At 54.0% G+C, this 17320-nt stretch overlaps 5 protein-coding genes across 5 annotated transcripts; 1 reads left to right on the top strand and 4 right to left on the bottom strand.

The window, feature by feature from the left end:
- Positions 1–160: 160 nt before the first annotated feature.
- Positions 161–1274, top strand: PHYSODRAFT_326753 (hypothetical protein; the record flags this gene model as incomplete). The annotated part of the gene is made up of 3 exons (XM_009522768.1): positions 161–442; positions 512–1135; positions 1218–1274. The coding sequence occupies 3 exons, from the start codon at positions 161–163 to the stop codon at positions 1272–1274; spliced, it is 963 nt and encodes a 320-aa protein (XP_009521063.1).
- A 221-nt stretch (positions 1275–1495) lies between these two features.
- Positions 1496–2784, bottom strand: PHYSODRAFT_486024 (hypothetical protein; the record flags this gene model as incomplete). The annotated part of the gene is made up of 3 exons (XM_009522769.1): positions 1496–1702; positions 1779–1923; positions 1988–2784. 3 exons carry the CDS (start codon positions 2782–2784, stop codon positions 1496–1498), a joined length of 1149 nt encoding a protein of 382 aa, XP_009521064.1.
- Positions 2785–2901: 117 nt separating this feature from the next.
- PHYSODRAFT_482583 (hypothetical protein) lies at positions 2902–5046 on the bottom strand (the record flags this gene model as incomplete). The annotated part of the gene is made up of 3 exons (XM_009522770.1): positions 2902–3357; positions 3433–4555; positions 4718–5046. The coding sequence occupies 3 exons, from the start codon at positions 5044–5046 to the stop codon at positions 2902–2904; spliced, it is 1908 nt and encodes a 635-aa protein (XP_009521065.1).
- A 757-nt stretch (positions 5047–5803) lies between these two features.
- Positions 5804–7825, bottom strand: PHYSODRAFT_486197 (phosphatidylinositol-4-phosphate 5 kinase-like protein; the record flags this gene model as incomplete). Its single annotated transcript, XM_009522771.1, has 1 exon — positions 5804–7825. One exon carries the CDS (start codon positions 7823–7825, stop codon positions 5804–5806), a length of 2022 nt encoding a protein of 673 aa, XP_009521066.1.
- A 600-nt stretch (positions 7826–8425) lies between these two features.
- Positions 8426–10244, bottom strand: PHYSODRAFT_350197 (hypothetical protein). Its single transcript, XM_009522772.1, has one exon. The coding sequence runs from the start codon at positions 10193–10195 to the stop codon at positions 8522–8524; it is 1674 nt and encodes a 557-aa protein (XP_009521067.1). The 5' UTR covers positions 10196–10244; the 3' UTR covers positions 8426–8521.
- Between the last annotated feature and the right edge of the window lie 7076 nt (positions 10245–17320).

The following is a 17320-nucleotide window of genomic DNA, read 5'->3' on the forward strand; positions in this document are numbered from 1 at the left end:
AAGTTGAAGTGACAATCACTCTTGCGTCGTTGTGTGCAGCACATCGAACTTGTGTAAAAATTTGTGTACGGAAGGTCCCATCCCAAAAAACACAGGGGGAGCGCGACCGACGTCCAGTCTATTGTTACTCCGAGTCAAGAAGGAAGGTCTGTGTGGCAGCATGACGAGCGTGAACGACGCGGCGCTGGAGGAGGTCAAGCCCGCGAGCAGCGGCAGCGGCCCCGACCAGTGGATCGAAAACCTGCGCAACGGCAAGGTGCTGAGCGAGCTGGAGCTCAAGCAGGTCTGCGAGATGGTCAAGCTGCTGCTCATCGAGGAGTCCAACGTGCAGCCCGTGAGCAGCCCCGTGACGGTCTGTGGCGACATCCACGGCCAGTTCTTCGACCTGCTGGAGCTCTTCCGCTGCGGCGGAGACATCCAGGACACCAACTACATCTTCATGGTGCGTGGCGCCAGTAGAACACGAGGGGGATAAGCCACACAGAAGCTCACATACTTCGTTCTATTGCAGGGCGACTTCGTGGACCGCGGCCACAACAGCGTGGAGACGTTCGAGCTGCTGCTGTGCCTCAAGGCGCGCTACCCGGACCGCATCACGCTGCTGCGCGGCAACCACGAGTGCCGGCAGATCACGCAGGTCTACGGCTTCTACGAGGAGTGCGTGCGCAAGTACGGCAACGCCAACCCGTGGAAGTACTGCACGGACGTGTTCGACTACCTCAACTTAGCCGCGATCATCGACGGACGCGTGCTCTGCGTGCACGGCGGCCTGTCGCCCGAGCTCCGCACGCTGGACCAGATCCGGACAATAGAGCGTCAGCAGGAGATCCCCCACGAGGGATCTTTCTGCGACCTCATGTGGTCCGACCCCGAGGACATCGAGACGTGGGCCATGAGTCCGCGTGGCGCTGGATATCTGTTCGGAGCTAAGGTTACGCAGGAGTTCAACCAGATTAACGGACTCGACCTCATATGTCGCGCGCATCAGCTCGTGCAGGAGGGTTACAAGTACATGTTCGACAATAGCCTGGTGACCGTCTGGTCGGCGCCCAACTACTGCTACCGATGCGGTAATGTTGCAGCCATCCTGTCATTCGACGAGAACCTCGAGCGTGACTTCAAGCTGTTCCGCGAGGTACGATTCGATTGGTGATACGCAGGGTTGTGTTGTTGTTTTTCGGTGTTCTCGATCTGACTGATGCGTTTGACTGTTTCAGGTTGCGGAGTCATCGGATGGTTTCAACCAGCGCGCGCTGGTGCCGTACTTCCTGTAAAGTGGCAGTCGGATACGGCCGTCGACCACGTCTCGCGCTGTCACCGCCTTGCGTGCTGCCCGCCTTCTCCATTCATTTGCTTTCGAGCTCGTCAAGCGGGTCGCTCTTATACTCTCTCCACTTCGAAAAGGGACAAGGACGTTAGTAGATAGATATCCTGTCGAGAGTTTGATCGGACGGATCCTTTAAACTATGCTTTTTCCATGCGTTGGTTTCATTTGTTACGTCAATTCACGAGGGAGGGACAGTGGCGTCACGTGCACCACCTCGGGCTCTGACATCCAGCTTGCCTGCACTGTGAATGCAAAGTCCCACCCGTAGCCAGCTCCGCCAAACTCACCAAGCCGATTGAGGCAGACCATTCCTCCCAGGAAGTGCGGGTAGACTGCGGCGATTCGATGAAGTGCGCGTTCGCATGCTTTGCGGGGCTGTCGTATCAAAATCAAGGACTCGATCAGTTCCAAAGCTAGCTCATAATACCTCCAGCAAAAACAAAACTCGTACATGAGCTCCTCTCTTCATTTCCTGAACAGCAAAGAATGAGGGCAAGAAGCGCATCATGACATCTCCGTCTCCAGTCGCAGCAGCACCGCCGATGGACGAATCCACGTAAGCTCCTGCACCAGGAACCGCGGCATCACCGACGCGTCTACGAAGAAGAACGACAATTAGCCGTCAATTTACATCAAAGTTCAATCGTTAGCCGTACTCACCCTGCGATCTTGTGAGTCGCTCCGTTGGAGCTAGTCCCAGCAGCCATGTGCCCATTCTCCGCAAGCACCACCATCCCAATGGTGTCGTGGTTCTGCTTCGAGATCAAGCTTTGGACGTCGACATTGTTCTGTCGGCGGTCACTCGTAGAAGTAGCACGCAGCAGCGATTGGCCTTCAATCCCTGCATACACTTCATGTTCTGACGGCAGCGGTTTATACGGCGGGCACGACGCATTCTGCCCCACGACGTTGCGGAAGTAGTTGGGCTGGCACTTGCCATCTAACCACTTCTGGTAGATCTCCCTTGACCGCGGCGTGTCCAGCGGGGTCTCCTCGAACCCCATCATCTTGGCGAAGGCGAGCGCTCCATCTCCAGCCAAGATGCTGTGCGACGAGTGCTCCATGACTGCGCGGGCCACTTCGATCGCCGGCTTCACGCGTCGGAGCTGCGCCACCGCGCCCATTTCCATGGTGGAGCCGTCCAGGATCATGGCGTCCAGTGTCGTCTCCCCATTGGAGTCTGGGCTGCCTCCATAGCCCACAGTGAAGTCGCACTGATCCACTTCGCAGCGGTTGCAGCCTCTCGTGATGGCGTCCAGCGCGCGCGAGCGACCGCCGGGGCCGTGCAGAGCTTGGAAGCCCGCGCGCGTCGCGTTCACGAACGGCCACGTGTTGATCACCACGACGCCGCGCTGCGGGATCTCGTGCGCGGAGCCCAGCAACATGACGAAGCACACGAGCACCGCGAAGCCGCCGCAGATCCAGCGCTGGTGGCTCTCGTGGCGAGGCTGCTCCATGCTCGATCTCGTCTGATCTGATTATGTAGCACGATCCGAAATGGATACATACATGTTTTAATACAAGATACGCTTGGTCAAGTACGTAAGTGCATGTTCATGTTAGAGATCGATCGGCTACTTCCACTCGGGTTTCTCCTTCGCCCGGGCTGCGGCTTGCTGCTGGGCGCGCAATGCCTTGGTGAGTGACACACTGCGCGCGATGCGCTGCACGTACGCGGGGGCTTCGATCGTGCGGGGCTTGAACGTGCACTCGGCGAACTCGCCCATTTCCTTCTCCTGGATGGCTCGCCGCTGCTTGATGGTGTGTGCCTGACTCTGCTGCTGGATGCGCTGCAAGTACGTGTCGGGGCTCGAGAGGATCTTGAGGCGGCCTTCGTGGCGCTCCGACATGCGGTTCAACTGCGGTCGGAACGTCAGCGCGGCCATCTCCTCCTGCTCCATCTTCAGCTTCATCAGCCGCTGCGTCGTCTCTCGACGCAGCAGGTCGCCTCGACTCAACTCGGTGATAGAGCGTGGCTTTCGCTTAGTGCTGGCTTGGTTGATAGCAGGCTTGAACGTGCAGTTCGGGTCCTGAGAGAGAAAATGAGAGACATCGTGAGAGGGGTTCACCGGTCGTAATGACACAAATTCACACGAACAACTTACCGACGAGCGAACGGTCTTCTTCTTGACGTTGTCGTGCTCTTTACGAAGAGCGTACGTTGAGATGCGCTCCAGGAAATCGCCCTTACGCCCGTTCTCCATCATTGCGAGCGACTTTTTGTTGATGGCAGGCTTGTACCCTGGAGTGAGCTGCTGCTTGGTCAGTTCGATCCGCTTGGTTCGTGCCTGCTCGTGGAATTTCTGCCGCTCAATGAAGTTCTTGAACTGGCGGGCGCGTTCTTCCTTGCCTTCTCGGCCTTGGTCAGCGTCAACGGATCGTGGCCCTTGTCCACGCCGACGTCGACTTTTGCCTCCAGGTCGCAGCGAAATGTCGTCTTGGCACGATCGAGGCGAACAGGCCTCCAAGTTGTCTCGATCTTCATCGTCATCGTCATCGTCACCAAACAAGGATAAACTCCTCCTTCTGCCACTACGGCCCCTAGCTGGTGACTTCCCGTCCTCCGAGTCGGCGCAGCACGGCTTGCTCAAGCGCTCGTAAATGTTCTGTTGCAAATAGAGCTGAGCCGAGACCATTTCGGATCGAATGCTGTTCACTTTGGGGTAAAACGTGCATTCAGCGAGCTCCTTCGCGGCCGCCTCTCGAGACGCCGCTGTCATCGAGGGGGAAGAAGTCGTCTTGGACATGTATTTCGCCTTCACCTTGTCGCTCTGGTTGATTTTCGGCTTGAAAGTGCATTGACGCTCGATTTCCGCCTCCTCGTCAGCTTTCAGCTTTGTCGCGAGCTCCTCTCGAATTCTGTAGTTGTCTGCTTCCTGGTAGAGACGCTCAGAGACAGCTTGCAAGATGCTTAGACCCTGGTTGGAGGCACCCGTAGACTGCCGTCCACGAAGTTTCGCGACGACTTTGGTCGATTTGGGGTTGATCTTCGGTGCAAACGTGCACTCGTCCAGCTCTGACTGCAGTAGCTGCTGCTTCATTTGCTCTCGAATCGCATCCTTTTGAGACTTCCAACGAGTCACTCGCGCGTGAAACTTGCCGTCTGTATTGTTGTTGCTTCCGGACGCACCAACTTTCCCTCCGTTGTTGCCCGTGTTCGACATGTGGCCATCATCAAGCTCGTCGCGGAACTGCTCGGTGAAATCGAGGTACTGATGTTCCCCTCCTCTATCCTCACGCTTAAGACCAAAGTCATGGTCAACAAGCTGCGCTTGTCCTGAGGAGTTGTGCTGGGGCATGTACACGTAGCTTTGCCGGTTGGTGTCATCACGATCTCGAGCAGTATTAGCACCACCACTGCCATAATCTGGAAACGTGCCTCCGGTGTACTGGGGATACGATGCGAAAGTGTTGTCTTCGTACGAGTTGACTCCAAGGGGGTCGTCACGTATCTCCTCGTCGCGTCGGTCGAAGGACACAGGGGTTTCTTCTTGAAATTCTGTAGGCTGAGCTTGAGACTGTTGTTGGTAGTGAAGCCTCAGGGCATTGCTCACTTGGCTGGAAGCAGACGCACGCGACTTATTAGCCAGCCACTCCTGCACGCTGAATCGCTTCGCCTTCTCGTGTGATACCCCCGTTGCAAGTAGCTCCGCATCATTCTCGACAATTGTAGCACCTGGTTTGGAGACCAGCGCAATGTGATCTGGTACCGGAGGCATTGAGAAGGCGCGGGGGGACACAGGGTTCGCTGGCATTATGTGCGCGGGCGTCACAGCAGCTCCAAACGAGAATTGTACAGAGGCAACTGATGGCTGAGCAATGTTGAACTGAGGTGCCACTGCACCGCTAGGGGCATAGTTTCCTCCAGCTGAGAAGGAAAACGTTGGCGCTGCCCCCATCTGAAAGCTTGATGAAGAAGTTTGATAGCCAACACCCGTCACCACTTGAGAAGGGGTTACTGACGAGGAGTTATTGACCGCAGTAGGAGCAGGAGGAGGCACAGCGTGATTTCCGGTTGCTGGTGCTGCTTGCAGCTTGGCAAGTTGTTGGAAGAGCTGCATCTTGGAGATCTCGCCGCTTTTCAGCTGCTGCATTAGTCCAGAGACTGCAGTCCCAGGCGCCACGGTGGCCTCCATTGTCGGAGCGCGGAACGGCAAAACGTGAGGAGTATTGCACTTCCTGTCCGAGATGGTGTCTTTTCAAGCTTGGCGATATTTTTGTTTTGCCAGGATGCGGTACACTCACGCGCCTAAAAGTAAACTTTCGGTCCAGCCAGGAATGAGGTTGCCGCTTGAAAGCGAATCTATTTGATTGTTGGGATACCCTGACGATGAAATGGATTAGTTTCCTCGTGGTTTATATAAAATTGATATCAAATGTGATGGAAAGGCCTTAGCCAGAACTTAGCTGTATGTGTATGAAAGCGATAAATAATTCAATCAACAAGGAAGAATACAGGTGCCTTGCTTGCCTCCATTATGCTACCGTGCTTGTGATCTCCTCCTCCATCCGCGACAGGTTATCGGTATGGGCGGTGGACGACGGAGAAGTTCGTGGTCGGGGAGAAAACAGTGTGTCGTCCTGGACTACATGCTTTTCCACAAACTCGATGAACCTGTCGCCGTAGAACTCGGGGTTAACGGCCGAGATTTGTTTGCGGTTGTGCCGCATCCCCTTGATAATGTTCTCGGCAATCTTGCGCGTGTTGTACTGCTGCAAAATGTCGATAATGCCCAGGAAATACACGAACCCGTTCTTGCGACCGTGTCGGTCTCGGCCGTAGATGCCGCCCTCGTCCTTGCAGAAGACCGACTCGGAGTACTCAGCATACGCTGCCGTGTCTAGTAGACGCGGGGATAATGGCGCCATCGTCGACCCAGATCCCTTCGGTGTCGACGGCAAGGACCCAATCGAGCTCCGGTTGGCAGGCGAAGAGAAGTCGCCGAAAGTGTTCCCAAAGCTGATCCCAAAGCCGCCATCGCTACTCGTCTCCGAATCGTTGTCCGAGTCCAAATCGGGGTCCACGTAGCCATCACTCCACGTCGGAGTATTCGGCGGAGAGAGAGCAAGTCTGGTTTGGATTGACGCACTCAGCGCCGAGGGCATTTGCAACTTGATGCCGTCGTCCGGTACTGAAGCTGATCGAGCTGGTCTAGTCTGCTGTAGATCCATGCTCACGTCCGACTCCACGCTGGAAGGAGACACTGGCAGCGACTGAGAGATGTTGAGTTCTGTTTCAGTCGGAGGCGTCACGCTCTCGGGGCTTGCACTGGCTGGCGATCCCGTGTACAGGTCGTCATGCAGCTCACAGCCGGAGTCGTGCACGCCAATGAGCAGACTGTAGTCCATAATCTTCATTCGCTTGAGAAACTCGACGTCCTTGCGAAGCTGAACCAGGAATATGGCACGTCGAGCAACGCCCATTTGCAGGTGGAACCCCTTGTCCAGCAGATCGTTGTCTTTCAGCACGCCTGCACTGCCTCGCTCGTGTTCCTTTGGGGATGCGTGTCGCCCGATCCGCGAGCCTTTCAGATCAAAGCGCGCGTGAATCTCCAGCGGCGTGTCGAACACGCTGGCCATGATGACGAAGTGCATTTTCCTTCGAAGGTGGTGCATCTTGACGCGGTGCATGCCGTAGAATCGCGTGATAAGCGTGTCCGGGTTCTCCATCACGAACTTGTAGTAATGTGGCAGGATGCGTCGAAGGAACTTGGACTCATCCTTGGTCTGCGTCTTGATCATGAAGCGCCCGTCGTGCGAGTAGAAGAAGAACTGGCCCGACTTGGAGTTTGACATGAACTCGATGAAGTTGAAGTCGCCGCTGAGTGTGAGCATGTAGTCGGCTAGGTCGATGCCGAAGCGGCGACGCACCTGGCGGAACACGTCGGGCGAGTAGTCCTTGAACTTGAACGGGTGCTGCAGCTGGGAGTTGGCGGGGAAGATCTTCTTGTCCACGAGCATGAAGTCGTCCATCGTCAGCCGCTGCTTGAAGGGCTTCTGGAGCCCAGCAGAATCCCGAATACCGCACATCATGCCGTACGTGAGCGCGTACTGCTCGTGCTGCAGGTTAATCACATTGCCGGCAGGAGGCTTGAAGCTGCGCTCGACGTTCTTGTATCCCCCCTTCTTCTTCTTTCCAATGCGCATGCGCTTGTCAAGGATCGACAGATTCGCTCGGGCGTTGACTCTCGCTAGAGCCTTGCCTGCGGTGACATCTTGGGGGCTGGTAGTGTCAGCCACACTCACAGCACTCATATCCAACGCGGTCGAAGCCGAAGTAGCAATTGAAGTGGCGCTAGAAGTGATGATGGAGCTGCTGGTTCCCATCCCATCAATCTCGATGAAGGTCGGAGACGCTGGTCGACTGTCGTGTGAGGACGGAGATCTCGGTCTTCGGCGGTCCGGCGACACCTTGACTGGAGGGAGCAGCTCGGGGACAGCATCGTTGTTGTCCGCGACATTGTGGGGCCCAGTTGGAAGGACAACTTCCAAGGGCATGGCGACTGGGTGTGTGATGCCCCCCTCGACCTCGCACAAATCACCGCTGCAGGTAGATTCCTGAATGACGCTCTAAGAAGCTTCGGCAGAGAATAGCAACATGCGGAACGTGACTACGAGAGACCTGAAAGTCGGTCGAGGACGAGGCTGAAGGAGGCACCCCAAGTCAACGGCAGTCACCGGACAACCCACCTCTCGCGCCTTCAACTTCCAATTTCAGCGCCGTACTCGCTATTTGCAGCGCCATCGCACGCACATCAATGACTTTCTTGGACGGCCATCAAGCGACAATATTTTCAGCAGTGATAAGACTGCAGCTTTTCTTGGGTGGGTCGGGCCAAGATCAGAACGCTGCGCGTGGAATGGCATGCCTTGCGTGACCCAGAGCGACCTCGATTCTTGATCCAGTCGAGCTCCAGGTCGTCAGACACTCTCGGCCAAGGGATTTGATGTTTGGGCAATCGCAGGAGCAAATCTGGATCGGCACGGCGGGACCTGCGCACCAAGCACCAAAGCGGACCGCCCGTCGCATACGGTATCCACTGGACCTACATGCGCAGACGACGATGGCCACGACACCTTGCTTGAAAACGAGGTTTTGTCATTTTTGTCGGTGTTTTACATTTACTCCAGCTTTGTGGTGCCTGTGTCTACTATTCCTCCAGCCGGAGTGGCCAGCGCAGAACCCGGGACCGCTTAGACAGTGGCCTGGCCGCCGCGCTGCTCGATCAGCAGCTTCCAGAACTCGTGGGTCTCGGCCACAGTGGCCTCGGCGAAGTCGCGGCCCATGCACTTGTCGTCGTAGCCGTACTTGTTCACCTGGGGTAGCTTGTAGTCGCGGAGCCAGTCGTGGATGGCCGTGATGCAGCCGGGCATGTGGGCCTCGATGTCGGCCACGTCGTTGATGAGCGGGGCGTAGTGGTCTTCCACGTTGATGCAGATAACCTTCCAATCCGTCTCGTTGTCGTCGATCAGGGCGAGCACGCCGAGGATCTTGACCTGCACGATGGAGCCCGTGCGCCACTGCTTGGTGCCGATCTCCACGACGTCGATCGGGTCATTGTCGCCAACGCAACCCGTGCCCTCCGTCACGTGCGAGGGGTCCTCCCACGTCTGCGGCATGGCGCCGTAGTTGAACATCATCTCGCCCCAGCCGTACTCGCGCAGCTTGCCGTTCTTGGTGTCCTGCTTGATGGGGTTAAAGGGCTCGCCCGTGGCGATCTCCATTTTCTTACGGGTCCACTTGGGGATCTCGCAGATGAAGTTGACCGTGCCGTCCGGGTTGTACAGGGGGATGTCGTGCCACGGCGAGATCTGCTGGCGCTCGCCGTTGGGGCCCGTGTGGTAGAAGTTGACGCGGAACTCGAAGCTGGGGAAGGCGCCGACGGCCTCCGTCTCGATGTTGCCGACCTCCGGGTTGGCGATACGCGCCTTCAGGAATTTAAACTTGGCCTGGTAGCGGCGCATGGCCTCGGTCTGGTTGGCGGCGGCGTGGTCGTCGTTCCACCACTTCATGAACGAGTTGAAGTCGATCTGGCCGGTCGCGGACTTGCTGTGCATGTACGACACAGCCTCACGCGCGTCCTCGGTCGAGATGGGCTCGCCGAGCTTGGCGTGCAGGTCCATGAGGTCGTCCTCGCTGATGAAACCGTTGCCCTGCACGTCGAAGAGGTTGAAGATGGCGCGCATGCGCTCCATCTCACGCGGCTCGATGCTGAGCTCGGTACCGTCGTCCAGGACGGAGCCGCGGCGCATGCGGGCGGCGCTGATCTCCGTGCCGTAGCGCTTCTCAGCCTGCTCGTACGAGGCGAGCTCGGCCTTGAGCGTGGTCACCTCGGAGCGCAGGTCCTCGAGCTCCACGGCCATGGACAGCACGTCGGGGTCCTCCTCGCGCCACGAGTCGCTACGCTTGGAGCGGAAGGACGCGCCCTTGGGGGAGGACGAGGGCGACGAGGCCACGGGGCGCGTGTACTCGACCTTCTCGCCGTCCTTCTTGTCGGGGGCGTTGTCCAGCGCCTTCTGCATGACCTCGAGCCACTTGAGCTGGTCCTCGGGCGTCTCCGTGTACACGCGGAAGCAGTTGTTGGACGGCGTGTAGAACTGGAAGCCGTTGGGCTTGCCGTCCCACGCGTGCACGGAGCTGAAGGGGATCTTGCCGCGGATGGCGCGCTTCTCAAAGTCCTCGAGGGACAGGAAGTAGACGATCTGCAGCTCGTCCTTGTACACGACGCAGTAGCGCTTCTTCCAGAGCAGCGAGTTGCGCTCGGGCTTCTTGTACAGCACGCCGGCGATCAGCACCTCGCGGTTGTCCACGGCGTGCGCCTTGGACTGCTTGAGGAAGTTGGCGAAGGACGCGATCGTGGACGCCATGGTGGGCTGTGGGGTCTTCGATAAGGGACGGACGACGAGGCTTGAGCTGGGGCCAGCAAATCGAGGAATGAGGGGACAGATCGCCACCCACGTATGGGGGGACCCAATCTTAGGAAACCGCAGCCCAATTGGGTTTGTTTTGGGCTTTTTATGGGTTTAGTTTGGGTGGTGGCGGTTTTATGTCGAATCACAGAGTAAATCTAGGCGCAGGAGAGCCAATCATAGGCGGAGTTACCTGCCCTATGTATTCCCTCGAACTTTAAGCAAAAGGATTTTTTACTTGCGAGCCACCTGGGATGGCGATTCGCTGCGCCAGTGTGGCAGGTGGCAGCGGACAACGCTAAATGGACGCGCAGTGGCATTTTTCGTGGCATTACTGTAGTGAGCTGTGAGCTAGGGTGCTGGTCAAAAAAATATTTGCGCGGGCTACGCTGTCGTCATCACGCCCGCACTCGATCGGACACCATCGCGGATAGAGACGGGAGTCTCCTGCGCGCTGCAGCTGGCGGGCGGTAATGCCACCATGTTGCTGCCGCGAATCTGTAGTCCGCGAGAAGAAGTGCAGTGACAATGCTTGATGGTGCAGCGGTCTTGGGCCGATGCACGGGCGCGAAGAAGTGGTGCTCGGCCAAGAGGTTCCGATACCCGCGCGCGGGCCTCGGCTCCCATGGCGGTGACTTGCCCGTGTGCGTCACGACGACTCCCGCAAGTACGTCAGCAGCGCAGAGCCAGGCGAGTTAACGGAGACCTCGCGGCACGGGTTCATTGCGGAATCGACCGAGAAGACCCTGCGACGAAGCTCTCGACAGCACTAGGCCCGGCAGCGCTAGAGATTCCACCTCGACGATGTATGCTGCAGCACTGAGGTCTTCGTATGGTTACTGGTGATGAATATGGTATTGTTGCTGTTTGGCATTCGTGCTTGCAACAGGCAGCGGATGGCCAGCCTTCCATCACTTCGGGCGAGGTACCAAAATGAGCTTTGCCTCCACTTCCGTCACCAAGACTGTTCGCATGGGGGTAAGCAACTAAAGCAGATCGACCACTGGTAAAGGAAGTGTTCTATCGTTCGCAGCTTGTCGCCGCATTTGCTGCGAAGTGGATCGTGCTGAGTTTCCTAATGTGAGGTCGTGAGCAGCTACGGCATTCTGGACTTGGTTACTCCTGTCGAGGTTTTGGATCGATAAAGCAGGCATTATTCGGTAGATCATCGCTGTCCTCATGACGATTCGCCTAACCCGATGGTTTGGTGCTCTTCACTGCATGTACACCTGCAGGTTGCCTCTTTGTTGCTGCTTGCAGCTCAACATCCACAGTATTGTGCCTTTCACTAACTAGCCGAGCGCCGCCGCTACGCGGCGGTGAATTTTTTGTTAGTTGGCGCTTCGCTCGCAATGCTCGCTGCGCTATTGGAGCAGACTGCCTACGCTTCGCTACGGCAGTGGCGGACCCGTTCCGCTCGCCTCGTCGGCTCGCTGCACTACTCTCAATGTTAGATTAGTACTACAGAGGCCGGGGCGGGTCCTGCAATACCGTATGGTGGGGTCGCCTTCGCTGCGCTCGCCAGCTACTCGTACTTAGTAGGATTCGTACTTAGTGAATAAGCGTGACGATTTCTGTGACCGACGGACAGCGACGCTCTGATTGATTCTTAGGACTAGCCGAGCGCCGCCGCTACGCGGTGGATGGTTTTGTGGTTAGTCGCAGTAGTAAGGGCCGCCCACCTCCGCTCCGGTGGGCTTTATCCGGTTCAAATGCTTTTAATTTCGATTGTTTGCACGTAAAAAGTGTTGTGTTAGAAGTACTGTTACATAGAAGAGTTACGTAGCTGGCATCAGCTTAAACAATGTTTCCACGTTAGAGTTAATGCAAATAGATCTATGTTGTTGTACGGTATGGTGCCGTAGAGCGTGTCCACATCGCCACGATTTATTAACCCGACTACAACGTCGTCTCGTAGTGCATATCTAAATAATTTGTATTTCGTGTAATGTGATCAAAAGAAACATTGGCATAAGCTACATGTCGTCGTTGTAGGGTGGCTTGATATGATATATCTATATACGGTATGTTCACACAACTCTGTGTACGTCTTGAATTGCCAAGTGTATCACTACTATAGTTTTCTGTTAATTGGTCCGTAGGTGTAGCTATGCATTCTGTACCCGGGCAATTAGCCCAAATCACAATTAAAATGTCGCTATTCTTCTACTTAACATTCTACTTAGTGCCTCTGTTGTTATAAAACACCGTTTCCATATTTTGCTACATCGTTTGGGCATTTTCTCCGCTCCAAAATATGTATTCAGCTCCGGGCTACGTTAGCTTCTACGTGGATCGCTTCAAAACTCAGGAATTCGTCAGTTTCTTGTTCTACTACACACCGAAGATTAGCATTTTAGTGTACCACGTTCTACTACACGGCGAACATTAGCATTTTAGTGTACCACCTGCAGTACAATAGCTAAGATTTTAAAAGTAAGAAGTTCGTACCCCGAAACTATGCACGTTTCCGTTATGCTGATTCCGTTTCCTGAATGTATATCCGCCCAATAACACGGTTATCGAAGGAATCTCAGCGTAAACTATGATAAAAATCTCCCGCTCAGTGAATGTCAGAATGCATGTATCTACGACCCCACTAACGCATTATCCTACCGCTACACACTGTACCTGCAATATATAAACGGGCTTCAGCCAATGTAGCTATATGCCCTCGTAACATGAACACTAAGCACCGCTGCAGCTATAATGCGTCCAGCCCTAAAGTATTACAGTAAAAGTGTTCTGCATGTATTAGTAATAATCTGTGCACTCCTTCCACTACGTGTACTCGCACTGTTATCGCTTACTGCACACTGCTATCGCTTACTACACCACACTATCGCTTACTACGCGTTGCTATCGCATACTACGTACTGTTATCGCTTACTACGCTCGTGCCAGTTACTTTTACAGCAAACCTCGTTGCAGGGCTATTATTCTAAGTAGAAGTGCGGGCCCAGCTATCGCTGCTACGCGGTGGGCCAAATTTAATTAACATCAGATGGTCCGAAAAGTATTAGGCGGCGGGGGTGATGCATGTTTATCGCCCCCGTTCCGCTTGCCTCGTCGGCTCGCTGCACTACTCGCAGCGTTATTAGTAACTTTGAAGTTGGGCGGACCCTGCGGCCCGCTATAATGCGCGCGGGTGTGCGCTCGGCTTTGGTGGGGGGCCGTCCAAGGCAGCCTAGGTACGATTATGTCGACCACCCTAATTTTGTCGCCATGCGTGACGCACGGACTGACAGACGGACAGATCTCTCCCGAGCGCCGCCGCTACGCGGCGGTAGTTTTGTGGTTAGTCGTAGTAGTAAGAGACGCCCGCCGCCGCTTTGCTCCGGTGGGCTTTTATTTAGTTTAAAGGTTATTAAATTTGCTTGTGTGCATGTAAAAAAGTGTTTATTTATGATGAGGTACTATCAGTAGTGTGACGTGACTGAAATCAGCTTAATACATATCCCTACGTCAGAGTAGATGAATGTAGTAAGGTAAAACATTCGATCTATCGTACGGTACCCTGTTGTAAACCGGGTCCAAACAGGTACAACTACTTAATCCGATTACAAAGTCCCCGCGGAGTACATCCCTTAAGTAATCTGTGTGTTGTACCTGTAGTAGAATTAAACTTTGGCATGAGCTACATGTCGTGGTGGGGTAGATCAATACGGTGTTGCTATCTACAGTGTGCTCACTTTGAAGTCTGTATACCTGTTATTTTATTATGTTATCGCAACTATAGTTTGTTTCTCTATACGGTTGGTAGGCTATAGAATTTACATTCTGTGATCAGGCGATAAGCCCAAAGTGATGGCTTCGCTATTCATGTTCTCAGCATTACCTTTCGAGCTAGTTTTCTTTTAAAAAAAGTGGATATATCGTGCTGCATCGTTTCAGCATTTTGTACGGCCCTAAGAATGTAATGAGCTGTGGCCTGCGTTAATTTCGGCGTATCCCGCTTCAAATATCATTTTTAATGAGCTAAGACGTGCGTATCAGTAAATTATTGGACTACGTAATGCACATTAACACTTTTGCGTACTACCTATAGTTGAATAGCGAAAGTATCACCGTCGCGTTCAAAATTCATATAGCGTGGAATGCTAATTCGTTAATATACAGGTATTGTACGGCTCATCAGTATTGTTAGAGTGGCGGGGAACGCGTCAATGGAATGCCAGTATGAACTACAATAAAATCTCCAACCCAATGCATGTCTAGGCATCTACAATCCCTAGAACCCATTATCTTACCGCTAAATACTATAAGTTACAGATACATGCCGCACGTTTAAGCCAGTGTAGCTATATGCCTTTATAGATGAACACTCAGCACCGCTGCAGCTATAATATATCCGTCCCTATAGTATTACACAAAAACTAACCTGAAACTATTAATCAATCGTCTTCAGCTACTGTACCTCTCGCTACATGTACTCGCACTGCTATCGCTTATTACGTCGGTGCTATCGCCTTCTATGCGCTTCTATCGCTTACTATACGCTGCTATCATTTACTATCATTTACTATGCGCTGCTATCGCTAAGTATCCATAGTTAGCTATAGCAGCGCGTACACTCCGCGCCAAGTGCAATCACGCACCCGAGTTTGTAGCTATATCTCAGTCAATATTTAGAGTTAGGAGCTGCGCTTTAGATATGTTGCTGCTACTACCGTTACCGACCCCGCTCTTGTGTTAACGATCGGCATTTCCATGGCTGTAGTGGGGCTCACATACAAGCAGACAAATATGGTTTAGTGACACAATTATCACGCAGATTGGACCATACAAAAATTCATATATTAAGATTAGTGGTGGGGCCGTAAAAATCCCAACCAGTACGGCATTCGCAAAGATGCCGCCCAAGCCACGCGTCAGCGACGAAGAACGCGGGAGAATCCAAGGACTGCACGAGGCCGGGTGGTCTAACCATGCTATTGCACGCCGTGTCGGTCGCAGCGACCAAACGGTGGCTCGCATCGTCGCTCCGAAGGCGCCGACGGAGCCGAAGAAGCTCGGTCCCCGCCCGTCATGTCGGACCGCGAGGTGCGGCTAGTCGTGCAGATGGCAGCAACCGGTGACTTTTCCGCCTCCCAGATCAAGGAGCTCGTCAGCAGTGCTGCCTCTCTACGCACCGTCCAGCGCGTTCTTGCGAGCGTGGATTGGTTGCAGTACGCGAAGATGGACAACACGCTGGAACTCACAGCTGAGCACAAGCTCGCTCGCCGTGAGTTCGCGAAGGAATGGCTACTCTACTCCAAGGATGTCTGGCAGCGCGTCGTCTTTTCCGACGAAAAGAAATGGAACCTGGATGGTCCAGACGGGTATCAGCGCTATTGGCAGGACCTGCGGGTCCCGAGGCGTCAAACCGTCCGGCGCCAAAACGGCGGTGGTTCGCTTATGGTCTGGGGTGGCTTTAGCCGTGGTGGTAAGACGGAGCTAGCTATTCTTGTGGGTAAGCAAAACTCAGATGACTATGTGTATACTCTCTCTGAATACATGCTTCCTTACGCTCACAAGCACTTTGGGCTGGAGTATATCTTTCAACAAGATAATGCTTCTATCCATACGTCGAAGCGCACGGCCGAATTTTTTAAGAGCAAGAGGTGATGGTGATGAAGTGGCCCGCTCGTTCTCCGGACCTTAATCCGATAGAGAATTTGTGGGCCATTTTGTCGCGCACGGTGTACGACAACGGCAAGAAGCAGTACTCCAGTGTGTCCGAGTTGCGCGAAGCGGTTCTGGCGGCGTGGGAATCTGTCGACCAAGCGACCCTGGCAACTCTGGTGGACTCCATGCCCAAGCGGCTCGTCGAAGTACTGGAAAAGAAAGGAAAAAAGACACACTACTAGTTGACCCACATGTTACGATCATTCATAATATATGAATTTTTGTATGGTCCAATCTGCGTGATAATTGTGTCACTAAACCATATTTGTCTGCTTGTATGTGAGCCCCACCAGCCATGGAAATGCCGATCGTTAACACAAGAGCGGGGTCGGTAACGGTAGTAGCAGCAACATATCTAAAGCGCAGCTCCTAACTCTAAATATTGACTGAGATATAGCTACAAACTCGGGTGCGTGATTGCACTTGGCGCGGAGTGTAGTCAGCGCTATGAACGTATACTTAGCGCTAGCAGCACGTAGAAAACGATTGCAATGGCTTACAATGTGCTTGTATTTAACCATGTTCGCTGAATTAAACTTATACTATGTAGTAGGGCAAGCCCAGCTATCGCTGCCACTATGCACTACTCGCAGTGCTATTATACGTTTAAGCGGACTCTGCTATCGCTGCTACTACGCGGTGGGCCCATTTTAATTTATAGCAGGTGTTCCGAAAAGTATTATATTAGGCGAAGCGTCACGGCGGGGGTGACGTAATCGCCACCGTTCCGCTCGCCTCGTCGGCTCGCTGCACTACTCGCCGTGCTATTAGTTCATAGTTGTAGGGCGGGCCCTGCGTCCCGCTACAACGCACACGGGTGCCACCTTCGCTGCGCTCGGCAGCTTGTGATGGGGCCTTCGGCGACCAAGCCAGCTTAGGTACGATTATGTGGACCACCTTTAAAGTGGACAGGGTGTGACGGACGGAATTACACACACACTGGACGGTCTCTCTCTTAGTTGTTGTAGACTAGCGCTCTGGGCGCCCGCTACGCGGACACTAGGGCTTGATTTGTTAGATTGCCCGCCTCCACTTCGCTGCGGCGGGTGGTCTTTAGGTCTTGACGCATTTGGAGTTTACCTACTTATCTACTCAGTCAAACTTTTATATAATTACGTGTATAATTACTTGTGTACTCACTTGCTTTTTCTCAGATTGGTAACATGTATTTGAGTTAATTCTGTGTCTCAAATATCTCGCGATACACTATGTTTTTTGTGTGAACATTCCCTTCCTCGTCGATTGCCTCCGGGTCCACTGCAATCTTGATCGCCTTCCTTGATGTAACTCTCGACAGCGCCACGTAGAGTTGTCCGTGAGCAAAGACGGGTGACTCAAAGTAAATTCCCACGTGATGGATAGACTGTCCTTGGGCCTTGTTAATAGTCATCGCGAAAGCTGGTACAACTGGAAATT

The sequence above is a fragment of the Phytophthora sojae genome (assembly GCF_000149755.1).
Source record: "Phytophthora sojae unplaced genomic scaffold PHYSOscaffold_2, whole genome shotgun sequence".
Taxonomy (NCBI): domain Eukaryota; phylum Oomycota; class Peronosporomycetes; order Peronosporales; family Peronosporaceae; genus Phytophthora; species Phytophthora sojae.

Coding starts and splice junctions, on each gene's coding strand:
- PHYSODRAFT_350197 (XM_009522772.1), bottom strand. CDS start 10,195: ATGGCGTCCACGATCGCGTCCTTCGCCAACTTCCTCAAGCAGTCCAAG.